This window comes from Temnothorax curvispinosus, unplaced genomic scaffold, assembly GCF_003070985.1.
Source record: "Temnothorax curvispinosus isolate PA1 unplaced genomic scaffold, ASM307098v1 QBEX01010230.1, whole genome shotgun sequence".
In the NCBI taxonomy this organism is placed as follows: Eukaryota; Metazoa; Arthropoda; class Insecta; order Hymenoptera; family Formicidae; genus Temnothorax; species Temnothorax curvispinosus.
Window position 1 is genome coordinate 307623 of NW_020220010.1, and position 13549 is coordinate 321171.

The 13549-nt window shown below is 40.9% G+C and overlaps 1 protein-coding gene across 1 annotated transcript; it reads left to right on the forward strand.

Moving 5' to 3' along the window:
* The first annotated feature begins 7806 nt into the window (after positions 1-7806).
* On the forward strand, positions 7807-13454 carry LOC112459922 (stress response protein nst1-like). Its single transcript, XM_025024294.1, has 2 exons — positions 7807-7944; positions 12535-13454. Exon 2 carries the CDS (start codon positions 12560-12562, stop codon positions 13268-13270), a length of 711 nt encoding a protein of 236 aa, XP_024880062.1. The 5' UTR covers positions 7807-7944; positions 12535-12559; the 3' UTR covers positions 13271-13454.
* The last annotated feature ends 95 nt before the right edge of the window (positions 13455-13549 follow it).

Here is a 13549-nt window from a genome sequence, read left to right on the forward strand (position 1 = left end):
CTCAGGTGAGTTTGGCAAGATCCGGAAGTAACGCTGACAGCTAGGTGGCGCAATTAGGGAGCGGTGACTTTCGCCACACAACAATATTCTTCAATTTTTTCTACCCCTATTTCGTATATAATTCTTCAAAATTTAATTAATCAGTTCTTGAGTTATAGAAATTTCAGTAAACTTGGCTGTTTTTTTTTACAGAAATTGGTCAACCAAATCCAGAACTAATTTTAACAAATTATATATAAAATAAAGGTAGAAAAGACTGAAGAATATAATAGAATAAAAATTGTAATAATAAAAAAGTTACCAATTTTTGTTAAAAAAAACTGCCAAGTTTACTGAAATTTTTATAATTTGCGACGCTTTTTCTCTCGGTCTCGCAATCCGGGGGAAAGCAATCGTAAATTGACACAAAGTTGCTAAAACACAAAATGCTTGGGCGCCAGGTGCGATGGATCGCACCACCGTACTCTATCTTATACAACGCGATATCTCCTACGATACCTCAGGGTGTAGCTTTCTGTCAGGGAATTTGGAGAGCAGGCGTAACGCAATAAACCACACAAAAGTTTAGTAACAGAATCACGTGTAATATATTTAATCAGTCAGTGTAGGTGTGGGTATAAAGTGTTGGCAATATGATATCAGTTAGTATAAATGTAGGTATAACGTGTGCGAGCGTATCATACTCAGAATCATATCATGCGGAATGAAAAGATATTAACGCCAGAAAAAACGAATTAGTAGACTGCCGCAGAAATGTCGGATACGCTGACGCAAAAATGCCGGAAAACTAACGCAATAAACGGAAGTGAAAATGTCAGATCAAATAACAGCAGAATATCAAAATCTATGAACGCGATAATGTCGAATGTTTAACACGATACTTAAACGCATGGCAGAATAGCGCAACAGACAAACACAAAACGAACGCACGAAAGAGTGACGCGACAACGCAATAACTGAACGCAAGATCACTCGATAATCAGATGCATACTCACGATAAATTTAAGGTAACGCGGTACCTCACTACGAACGCTTCACGAATATTTACGCCGCGATGCCGACCAACTGAATCGCAACACCTCCACTTACGTCTTCGACGCCTACCCGGGCCACCTCGATTCCGCACGACGCAAAACTTATGGGCGAACTCGCCGTAGCGGCCACGCTGGCCGGCGATTGCCCCCGAACACAAAACAAGGACTCGGACGATCCCGCGGCGTGCCACGCGAATCCCGAATTCCTTCGCAAGTCCGGAGATTCCGCGGCCCCGCGCCGATCCCGACAACCTTTCCGTCCCGCCAAGCACAATATTCGCCGTTTTCGAGGGCCCGGATACGTTATTCAACAACGCGGCCGAGTGCCCTTCAAAATACATGACCACTCGCTACCATTACTTTCACACGATAAAACGCGACGCAATTACTCCGATTAACACGATGAAACGCGACACAATTATTCCGATTAACACAATAAAACGCGACACAATTATTCCGATTAACATGAGTGGACGCGACACGATCATTCAACTCACACAATTTAACGCCACGCGACTGCGGGCCGTGGCGGTGTTCCCGGGGAGGGCACACTTGGTCTCTAATTACAGGACAGTTCACTCTCGGCGAGGCCCACGCACGAATTCCAACACGATTCTCTCGAATGCGAGCGCAAGGTAACGCACGCGCTCATGCCGCCGTCCACAGGTAATTCCTGCCGCGCCTAGATAACCGATACGTGTCTGGGGCCAGCGCCTCGCGTAAACCCTCCCTACTTAACGCGGGGACGCCAGGGTGATGACCCTACAATTTCGACGGGGCTTCCTTCGGTCCGGGCAGCTCGTTATCCGGGCGGATGCTTCCTCGTTCCTCGCCGGCACGACAGTCGCGGGACTACCGTCCCGCCGGGATCGCGCCGGTTCCCCGCGCCTGCGCCGTAACGTGTAGCGCGACCGGATCGCCGATCCTAGCGCTTCTCGCGCGTAGGCTGCTCGTACGCCGCTCCTTCCAGTGGCGCCACTCCGACTCTAGGGCGCTTTCACCGGCGCCTCGGCTTCTCGCGCGCCTCTTTTTCCGGCGGCGCCACTCCAGTTACCTCCGACTCGGCGCGGGCTTTTGAAATTAACCGGCTGTCCGGGCCACGATGATTGAGCCGGCGTTCGAGGTCAGGCTGGCCGGGCCTTGGCCCCGTCCGCCGGCAGCCTCTCGGGGTGGCGGTCTCAGGGTTGCGCACTTCCCTGGGCCGCTCCTGGGCACCCTGGTCTGAGTGGCAATTCGCTCGGGTGTGTCCCCGGGTCCTCTCGATTCCTCTCCTGCTGCTGTTGTGACCGAGTGCGGAGTGGTTTCCGGCCGGCGGTACTCCAATGCGCTTGCGAGGAGGTTCGGGCGACCCGACTACCGACCAAGTCCCCCGGCCGTTTCCTTAGTCCTGATAGCTCTTCCACGTTGCGGCTCGCGGCCGTTACAGGCTGATTCCGGTCACCACCGGCGATCCTTTAAAAACTTAAATGCTAATTAGACCAATTAATATTACGCAACCGCCCTCCCCTTGCTCCGACGAAGAGACACCCTCGAATTCCCCTCGGCCGAGCCCGTCCGGGAAGTAGACGCGACTTATCACGTCACAAACTCAAGAACTGATTAATTACATTTTAAAGAATTATATATGAAATAGGGGTAAAAAAAAATTGAAAAATATAATAGAATTAGAAATACATCGATATTTCAAATATTGAGTAAACTATAGCGTAAAACACGCTTTTTTGAAAAATAAAAATCCCCTTAAAATCCATACCGGTCGACGGAGTTTAATAAAATTGGAGAAGAACATACTTTCTATGGTACTCTATTTGTGTGCAAAACTTCAACCCGGTATCTAAAAAAAAAAAGTAGATGCGTGTACAAAAAATCCGTACACACACACGCACACGCACACACACACATACATACTTTTGGACATTTTCTACTAATATGATTTCTCGACATTTTAGAACATTCTAAATCTATTTCCTTTAAAATCTCGAAAAATTCTTTTTTCACCATCACAAAGCTTTCTCTATGAGAAAGCAATAAGTGTTTGCGTTGCAAATCAAAAGTCTGCGGAATATTGGAAATCTCGTAAACATTTAATGGTTCTTTGAGCCAAATATAGAGTACGGACGGAATCAGAGAGAATTGCATACAGTCGTTTACCCAAAGATTAGAGCGCAAGTCAGTCGAATGAATTCGATCGGCCGGTTCACGCTGGGATCTTTCTTACAATCAGATCAAAAAGGGACACTCTCGGACTTCGTACTTGTCAAGTTCTTTCGCCTCATCAGGAGTTTTTGGAATTCTCATTTCGCCAGGGCATCTGTAGGTCCTCTCACTTTGTCAGTGCATCTCCAAGTGTTTTAATCTCGTCAGAACGCCTCCAAACTTTTCCTATATCGGCGCATCACCGGACTGCAACTCACGAAAAATCCATAAACCAGCGCGAATTCGAGGAACCTTTTGTCGGTACATTCAAATTGAATTAGCGGCACCAGCATTATGCCAGCAACTCTTGACGACCTCGTCGCTAAGCAGGACTTGCTTGACATGAAACGACGATCTCCAGTTGACACAGCTAGAGACCCTCTAAGGAAAGACTGGCCAATATGCCGCTACTTTTAAGCAAACAGAAAATAGAATTGCACGTGGCATAATTTAAAGTATACCAGTTTAAAATATTTATTTTTATTTATTTTATTTATTTATTTATTACTCTTGAAAGAATATAATTTTGTATCTTACAGCAAGAGGTTTAATTTCAAATAACTTAACTTATAACGTAAGCTTAACTTATTTATTTAAATTGAATACTTTATGCAATATCAAAAATGGCTATTCTATTCGTTTCTTGCAAAGGCTCTTAGCATAAAACTCTGTGTAACATAATGGGTGATCTTTTTATTGATTAGGATTCAATAGTGTCCAAAGGTCCGTGAGTTGTCCTACATCTGCTTCTGTAGTAATGAAGTAGGTACCTATACTACACCGATTCTAACCCATGGGGTAACGAGGGGGTGAGGGAGGGGGTATCAGATTACGCGGGGGGTGACCTTGACATACCACGTGTATGACTCACGATGATGTCACTGAGATGACTCACGTGTATGACCTTGACCTTGACATACCATGTGTATGACTCACCGGGATGACTCACGTGTATGACTCACGTGTACAAATAGGGCGTGAGGGTCCGCGTTCGCACCGCGGGGTTCGTTCGCAACGACATCGCTAGGCGGCGTATAATGGTAAGACTAACTCGGCGAGTAAATTTCAGTTTTCAAAGTTAAAGGCTGATATAACGGACGTGCAGAAGCATGTTTTTGTGTAAACAGCATCTCGCGAAGGCGGGTGTCGCGGTACAATAAGCGGGATGTTTTTCTTGGAAAAGGAGGCGGGGTAATGGATTACGGGGGAAGGGTAATTTTTCTGGGAAACGGAGTGCTTATCACGTAGACTAAACAATCTATCTAAGCAGGGCGCAAAAAAAAGGAAATGATGTTGACGATCGACCCGATAACGGTTCATTCAGTCATAAAAAACCGTTTATTTAATTCTTTCACGCGCTGTCTTTCATTCGCGTGTTTGTATCATCTCTTTCTCATGAAGTTATATTTAAATGTATAATACTTTATAGCGATATGTAATTTATATATTTTAATACGACTTCATAATATCTAAGGTATTTCTTTAATTGTAAAAATAGTCTGAAACGTATATTTTAATGTATATTATGAGGCTGAAGAAGGCACGGTGTGCCGAAACATCCCTTCAACATTGTTGACAATACATTTGAAAAAATCGATAATTCTAACTAATTTGTTTTCGCTCGTTATTGGCCGATACCCTCCTTTATTGTTTATATACACAAGCTTGTTTTGTATTTTTATGTTTATATTTTAATAATTTTAATAAATTATTTTAATATCTAAATTTAAGGAGAAAGTAAGCGAAAAAACATAGAAAATACAAAAAAAATTATTTCAGTGTAATATATTCTTATAATAACATAATTTTATGAAGGATGCTTTTTTATATAGACAATTTTTATTAAAAACAATTTTATATTTATAAAAAATAATTTTTTTACAATTTTTAAATGTTATCTTTTGTGAATAAATTTTTAAGGCAAAATATTTCCTGTTGTGCCCTGTACCTTTATTTGGAGGGCCGGCACTGGGTTATTCTAATGATCCGCCAAACAGGAGAGAACACTTTCGGGATATTCACAATCACGTGCAATAAACTGTTTGATATCTTTTTCACAATGATAGTTTATTCACAACTCCTTAGTCACAATTGATTAACGCGACGATTAATTCGCGGTACGCGCTCGGTATCAGACTGCTTGCCGCTTGGACGGGCGGGCGTTTTATCGCGCGCGGAATTGCTGACTTAGGTCAGAGGCCTAGCGAGCTGGTGATCTCCGGAATGACCATATATAGTCATTCAACGAAAACTCGTGCTGGCCTTCGCGTCAGCGGTCCTTGTCGCTAGGGTCAGGTTTCTCGCAGGAGGCAACTCGGAGTTGCCAAGTGCGATAACTTATTTCTATTTTGTGCGCTCACAACACTCCTCCCGCGCAGACCAAATGTTGTCGCAATTATTTTTTAAACATTGTCTACCAAATCTCCTTTTCGTTATATCAGGGACGTTTATAAATATATTGATGCGAATATCCTCCAACTGCAGCCACCCCTAAAAAATAAAATAAATGTTAAAACGCTGCTTTTTTGCTGAAATACTATTTAGAAATAAATTGTGCAAATATTTATTAATATTTGCACAACGGTCTAAATTTCTACTACTATTGTTGCCAATTCGGTTTTAACATTTTTTTTTTATTAAGCGATATCCATAATTAATGTAGAGAATCTAAGCCGATTTTTAGTACTTTTTGAATTAAAAAAAAAAATTAAATTTGAGAAAGTTATAGCTTGCTAAAGTTTCTTTGATGACGGCAACTTCAAAAAGTATGACGTCATTTCTTATATAAGATGACGTCACAGCATATTTTCGTGTACTATATTTTTTTCAATTTTGAAGATATTGCAAAAATTCAAAAAGTTTACAAAGAAAGTATGCCATGATCTATCAGACCGCTTAATAAAAAAAATTTATGTTAAAACCGAATTGCAGCATTCCTAATTTTATCCAGATTTTGTCATATAATCTAATAAATCTTTTCCTATCGGAAAAATTGTAACAATGCCTCGTTTGAATGAAAATCATTGCTCTTCTGGAAGAAGGATTGAGCAGAAATTATGTGGCAAGAAGAAAGACGTTCATCGGTCCTCCATCTCTCGAGTTTGGGCTCGTTATCAACAGACAGGCAGATTTAGTCGGAGGAGAGGACAAGGTCGAAGACGAGTAACGTCACCTCGAGAAGATCGGCTCATCCTCAATGAAACGGTGCGAAATCCGACAATGATTGCGTGACAAATTGCGAATGAAGCTCTCCCGCACAGACAAATCACCGCTCAAACGATCAAGAGGCGTTTGCACGAAAGAGGCTTGAGTTCGCGGGCTCGTCCTCAAGTAATTCCGATGCGTCGTCAAATGGGGCGTAATTTTATTCTAATGCAGGACAATGCTCGCCCACACACTGCCAGAATTACTCGTAATTTTCTTGAAGAAAACAACATCGAGGTGCTACCACATCCACCGGTAAGCTCAGATTTAAATCCTATTAAACATGTGTGGGATATGATGGGAAGAAGGCTTTGGAGAGACTGCCAACAAATCTCCGACAACTAGAAGCGGCATTACAGCAAATATGGTATGAAATTTCTCAAGCCACAATTAGAAACTGCATCAATATGCGTGAACGTCTGCAAGAAGTCATTCAAAGACGAGGTGGGAATACGCAGTTTTAAGTGCAAACGTACTTACAGCCCTTCCTCCCACCTAAAACACACGCGCGCGCGCACACACACACACACACACACACACACACACACACACACACACACACACACACACACACACACACACACACACACGATGGGCAAAATCCGACCAGCAACCTCCCCGTGGTGTCCATCGTAATGCTAATGTTGGCGGTAATTGAATGCACAAAAATGCATAGGTAACTTTGATAAGCCATAACTCGGCGAAAAAAAATCGTACGGACTTAATTTTTCTTTTAATTTGCAGGGAAAAGTCCATATTTTACGATGGTTGCCATGATAGCAGTAATCGGCAAAAAAAAATTTCATTATTTATTTTTTAAATGTCAAAGCAATTATTAATAAGCCAAAATACAATATTAAGTGCCAAAAAAATAAAAATTTTGTTCAATTTATTTCTATTTACCTAACAATTTGTAAATAATTTCAAAAAAAATTATTTCTACAAAAATTATTAATGTTTAACATTATTTTTTAATTCTTGGAAAATTTAATAATAAATCGAGAATTATAACCAATTTTTCAAAAATAAATAATTAAATAAAAATAATTTCTAATTTTCTAAAAAATAATGGAAAAAAAATATTTTTTAATTTTCCAAAAAATTAGTAATTAAATAAAAATATTTTCTAATTTTTCAGGAAATTAACAATTAAATAAAAATAATTTTTTAACCTTGACTCTGAAACAAGTTGTCTTGGCAAAAACAAGCATGAACATGAAGTAACTGACATTATTACAATCAGAGATACTAGGCAAGACGAAGGAAACATAAAGTTCTTGATTACACTTATTTTACACATTAATAATAAAGCGAAAAATTGTTTTAAGAATGCCAACATTCTTTGAACAACTAAAAAAATAATTGGGACTTCTGAGCTGGCGGTCGAGGAGAGTAGACGTGGAGAGACAGGTGGAATTTGGAGAGCTAGAAGAAGCGGTATAGTGGAGAGAAAAAAGGAGAGTTGTAGGAAATAGGAAAGAGCGGAAGCAGGGCAATAAGCAGAGATACGGTGAGTCAAAGTAGGAATCGGGAAGGTAATAATTAATAGAACGTAAAAAGTCAACAGGTGAGAAGGTTAGGGCGGCAGGAGAAGGTACGTAAACGGAGGAGGCGGACAGGGCGCCACCTGTGGGGGAAGAAAGAAGGTAAATTACCAACAGGGAAGGAGCGGATAGAAATAAGTGAAAAGGGCGGAAAGAGTAAACGTAGAGGGAGCCACGGCGAGTATACGGTAAGTAAAGGTGGCGAATGGAGGCAGAAAAGGAAGGAATAGTAGAAAGTAGACAAAGAGGTGACAAGGAAAAGAAAGGAGAAGAGGAAGGAAAGAAAGCGAAGGGAAGACCAACAAAAGCGGAAGGACTGGCCAAACTGAGAGGAAGAGCAGACAGCTTAGGAACAGGATCAATCAAAGATTACATACAGAAGAGGAAAAGAGAAGGAGTAGAGGAGGAAATAGCCAAAGCAGAGAAAGAAATATTGGAGAAATTTAACGAAACAAGGAAGGTTGACAGATCACCACCAAATAAAATAAAGAAAGGAGAGGAAGAGGAAGAAAGCATGGCAGCAGAGGGGATTAAAGAAATTATAAGGAAACTAGAGGAACAGGAAGTAGAAAGAAGAAAAGATAAAGAAGAAATAAAAAAAGAAATAAGAGAGCTGAAAGAAGAATTTAAAAGGAGAGAGGAAATCTGGGAACAGCAAAAAAAGTCGCTGGAGGAAAAAATAAAAAAGGTAGAGGAGAAAATAGAAAAAACAGAATTGAACATAGAAGACAAGAGCAAAGGAAGATACTTGATGGAAAAAATGAAAGAGATGGAAAGAAATATGGAAATGTCGGAGAGAAGAAGGAGGAGAAATAACATAGTTGTGAAAGGAGCAGAGATAGGAAACGAGGCAGGAAAGAAAGAGAAAGTAGAGAAGATGATAAGCGAAATAAAAGAAATGAAAATAACCATCGAACAAGTACATGAAATAGGAAAAGGAAGAAATAAAATGACAGTGATGAAATGTAAGAGCTGGGAGGACAAAAGAGAAATAATGACAAAAAGAAAGGAACTGGGTAAAAAATATGAATGCTATCTGGACGACGATCTAACTAGATTGGAAGGGCAGATACAAAAAAAGATAAGAAGAGTAGCAAAAGAAGAAAGAGAAGCAGGAAAGAAAACCTCGATCGGATACCAGAAGATGTGGGTAGATATTAAAGAGATGAAATGGAACGAAAGTAAGGGGAAATTGGAGGAAGAGAGTGGGTTTCGAAAGTAGTAAAAGAAAGAAAAGAGAAAACGAGGGAAGAGACACAAGAAGCAGAGGGAGAGGAGAGAAAATATGGAGAGGGAACAAGGAAAAGAGCAAGAAATATGAAGAAAAAGAGAGTACAATAAGCATAGGCTTTTGGAACATAGCTGGACTAAAGAGAAAAAACGAAGAATTCTGGAAAGAGATGGAAAGCTGGGATATAATAGCGATGCTAGAAACGTGGGTAGAACAAAAAGATTGGCGCAAAATCAAAGGAATGTTATTAGATAAATACGTATGGAAATGCCAACCTGCGACAAAAGAAAAAAAGAAAGGAAGAGCGAGAGGAGGAATAATAACTGGTGTTAGGAAGGAAATAGTGGCAGGTGGAGCAGAAGAGAGAGAAGAGGAAGGAATTGTAGAAAGAATAGCAAAGACGAAGGAGGGAACGTGGAAGATTATAGCGGTATATGTGAACAACGATATTGAGAAGAAAATAAGGCATATAAAGGAATTCACAAACGAAGGAGGATTAGGGGAGCAAATAATAATAGGAGGTGACTTTAACGCAAGAACTGGGGAAGAAGGTGGACTAACAGATAATGGGGGAAAAGAGAAAATCGAAAGACAAAGAAATTAACACAGAAGGAAGGAAACTGTTGGGGTTTATTGAGGAAGGAGGATTAGGAATATTGAACGGAACAAAAGGAGACAACGATGGAGAGTTCACATTTACAGGAGGAAGGGGAGAGTCGGTAATCGACTATATAATCGGAAACCAGGAGGTATGGGAAAAAACAGTGGAAGTGAAGATTGGAGAGACGGTAGACTCGGATCATCAACCCGTAACAATAAAGATAAAAGGAAAAAGTGAAAGAGGAGAGGAGAAGAGAAGAGTGAGAAAAATAATGAATTGGTCGAGGGAAGGAAAAGAAAGGTACAAAGAGAGAATGAAAGAAGAGAAGATTGAAGGTACGAGCATAGAGGAAATACTGGAGGAAATAAAGAAAGCGACAAAGCGAGCCGCAGAGTGGAAAGAAATAAGAGAGGACGGGAAAGCAAAGAGAAAAAATGGATGGTGGGATAAAGAATGTGCAAAACTAAGGGAGGAAGCACGTGAGAACCTAGCGAGGTGGAGAAGAGGAGAGACAGACAAAAAGAAGTACATAGCAAAGAAAAAGGAATATAAGGAAAAAGTAAAAGAAAAAAAGGAATCAGAAAAGGAGAGAGTAATGAAGGAAGCGAGAGAAGCAAATAATGAAACGGAAGTATGGAAATTTATAAACAGACAAAGGAAAAGCAGGAAAGAGGTATGCGAAGAGATAACGGAGGAGCAGTGGAATAAACACTTCATCGAACTACTGGATGGAGTTATGACGAAGCCGTATGAAAAAGATAGGAGGAAAGAGGAAAGAATAGGGAATAAAGAAGAGCAGGAAGGAATAAGAAGAGAAGAAGTGGAAGAAGTAATTAAAGAAATGAAAGAAAAGAAAGCTGCAGGCACGGATGGACTAGCAAACGAGGTTTGGATCTATGGAGGCGAGAGACTGAGAGAAAAAATATGGGAGGTATGTGACAAAGCATGGAGAACGGGGGAGATAGCAGAAGATTGGAAAGAAGGAATAATAGTGCCAATAGTAAAAAAGGGAGAAGGAAAGGAAGCACAGGACTACAGAGGGGTGACGCTAATGAATACAAGTTAAAAAATATATGCAGCAATTTTGGCGAAGAGGCTAGAGAGAGAGGTAGAAGAGAAGGGGATGCTACCAGAAACACAGACAGGATTCAGAAAAAAGAAAGGAACAATGGAGAATATATACGCGCTGAACTATGTGATTGGGAAAGCTATAAGCAAGAGGAAAGGGAAACTGGTAGCAGCATTTATAGACCTGAAAGCCGCATTCGATTCAGTAGACAGAGAAAAAATATGGGAAGTCATGAAGAAAGAAGGAATCAGTGAGAAATTGAGAACGAGGATAGAAGACCTATATGAGGAGACAAGATGTGTGGTAAGGGTAAAAGGGGAAAAAGGAAAATGCTTCTGGACGGTCAAAGGAGTTAGGCAAGGATGCCCGCTGAGCGCTATACTCTTCATACTTCTGATGGCAGACATGGAAGAGACAATGAGGAAAGGACAAGATGGAGGAGTAGTTGTAGGAAAAATAAAATTCTGGACGTTAGCGTACGCGGATGACATAGTTGCAGTAGCAGAGGATGAAGAGGAAATGAAGAGAATGCTGAAAAGACTAGAAAGATACTTTGACAGAAAGAAGCTGAGAGTTAATGTAGGGAAAACAAAAGTAATGAGATTTAGGAAGGGAGGAGGTAAAATGAAGAAAGTAAAGTGGAGTTGGAAGGAAGAAGAAATAGAAGAGGTGAAGGAATTCTGCTATCTAGGCTACACATTCCAAAAGAACGGAGAACAAGATGCACATATAAATGAGAGAGTAAGAAAAGCGACCATAGCAATGAGACAGGTATGGGGAATAGGAAAAAGGTTATTTGGAGGAGACTGGATAAGAAGGATCAAGTTATATGATGCGCTGGTTGCAAGCATAGCCTTATATGGAGCAGAAGTATGGGGATGGAAAGAAAGAGAGAAAATAGAAAGAATGCACGAAAGGTATATAAGGTGGACGTTAGGCCTGGACTGGAGCACGCCCGGATATATGATAAGAGAGGAAACTAAAAGAGACAAAGAAAGAATAAGCGCTGGTAGAAGGGCGATGAAGTATGAAGAAAAATTGGAGAGAGGAGAAGGAAACGAGATTGCAAGAGAATGCTGGAGGGAAATAAGGGAAAAGGATAGGAAAGAAAAGTCAAAATGGGAAGAAGAAAGAAAGAGCTTTTACGAGCGAAGAGGTTATGCAGTCAAGGAAATTGAGAGAAAAAAAGGGGAGGGGTGGAGTAGCATTGAGGAATTAACAGAAAGAGACAGGGACATTCAGATTCAAGAGAAGGACGGAAGGATAAGAGAATCAAGATACAACAAATGGTACAAGGAGGTAGTAGAAAGCAGGAGGCCTGAATACCTGGAGAGAAAAGGAAAAGAGCAATCTATGATTAGGATAGCGAGGTTCAGATTAGGTAACGAGATGAGAAGCGGAAGATACTGGGATACAATAGAAAAAACAAGCTGCAGGATATGTGGCGCGGAGGCAGAATCATGGGAGCATGTGTTAGAATGGTGCGCAAGAGACGAAGAAGGAGAAGAAAAAGAAGGAATTAGCGAAAGAATCAAAAGAATACTAGACAGCAAGGGTGAAGGAGAGAAGTGGATGGCGGAATTAGAAAGGAAAAGAAGGCAAGCGGGTCAATGACAGCTAAGCAGAGAGATTAACTAAGTGTCTTTTGATTTCAGATAAGCAGGAGGTGAAGGAGCAAAAATGGAGAGAAAACTAATCTGCAAAGGAACAATGGCAATCGACAAAGAAGCGATAGAGAAGGTTGCAGAAGAGCGAATGGTGAAGGTGATGAAGGAGTACAAGAAGGAGATAAGGGAAATGAAAGAGGAAATAGAGAAGCTAAAAAGGAAAGTATACAGACTAGAACAATGTTCAGGTAAAAGGAAGAGAAGCGAAAGTGAGGAGGAAAATGGTAGGGTATGTAAAGCAAAATGGTGGTACGAAGAAGAAGAAGAGAGAGACGATGAAAAAAGAAAGAAGAATGTAATAATTAGGGTCGAGAAGAAGAGATGGGGAGGAGGTAGCTCGAATATGAATAAGATGAAGCAATTTTTTACAGATGGGCTTAAGGTGAGGGTAGAGGTAAAGGAGGTGAACCAGATAGGACATAGAGGGGATTGGATAACATTCCTCGTAAAGATGGGAAACGAAAGAGATAGCAGGAAAGTACTGGAAGCGAGAAGGAAGGAGGGAAGTAGAATGAAGGTAAAGATAGATGCAGATAAGTCGGTGGAAGATAGGATCAAAGAAGGAAAAGAGAGGGAAAAGAGAAAGGAAAGAAAAGAGAAAGAAAATGGGGGGACCAGGAAGTCGGCGGAGGACGAGATCGTGGAGAAGATGGAGGACCACCTGCAGATGAGCACGGACGAGGACGAGGCGGAGCAAAGGAAGAAGAAAGAGGGAAGGTCCTAGAAGGGGTGGGATGGGTAACAGGATATGTAAGGTCGTAAAAAGGCCAAGTGATAAGATGGGTTAAGGGACTTATGTAAAGGGTTGGGTACGTCCCTATAAAACGCCATGTGAAAAGTGTTGTATATGTTTATATGAATAATATGTAAGGGTTTGGGAACGTTTGCCCAATAAAACGCCTTTTCAACACCGGAAGGGGAGAAAATAAAAGATTGAAATTGAACTTCGTCGGATTCGTACATAGTCAACGTAAAGAGTGGAAACAATCTTCAAAAACTATCG

Excerpts from the sequence above, each read along its gene's own strand:
- LOC112459922 (XM_025024294.1), top strand. The coding sequence starts at position 12,560 with ATGGAGAGAAAACTAATCTGCAAAGGAACAATGGCAATCGACAAAGAA.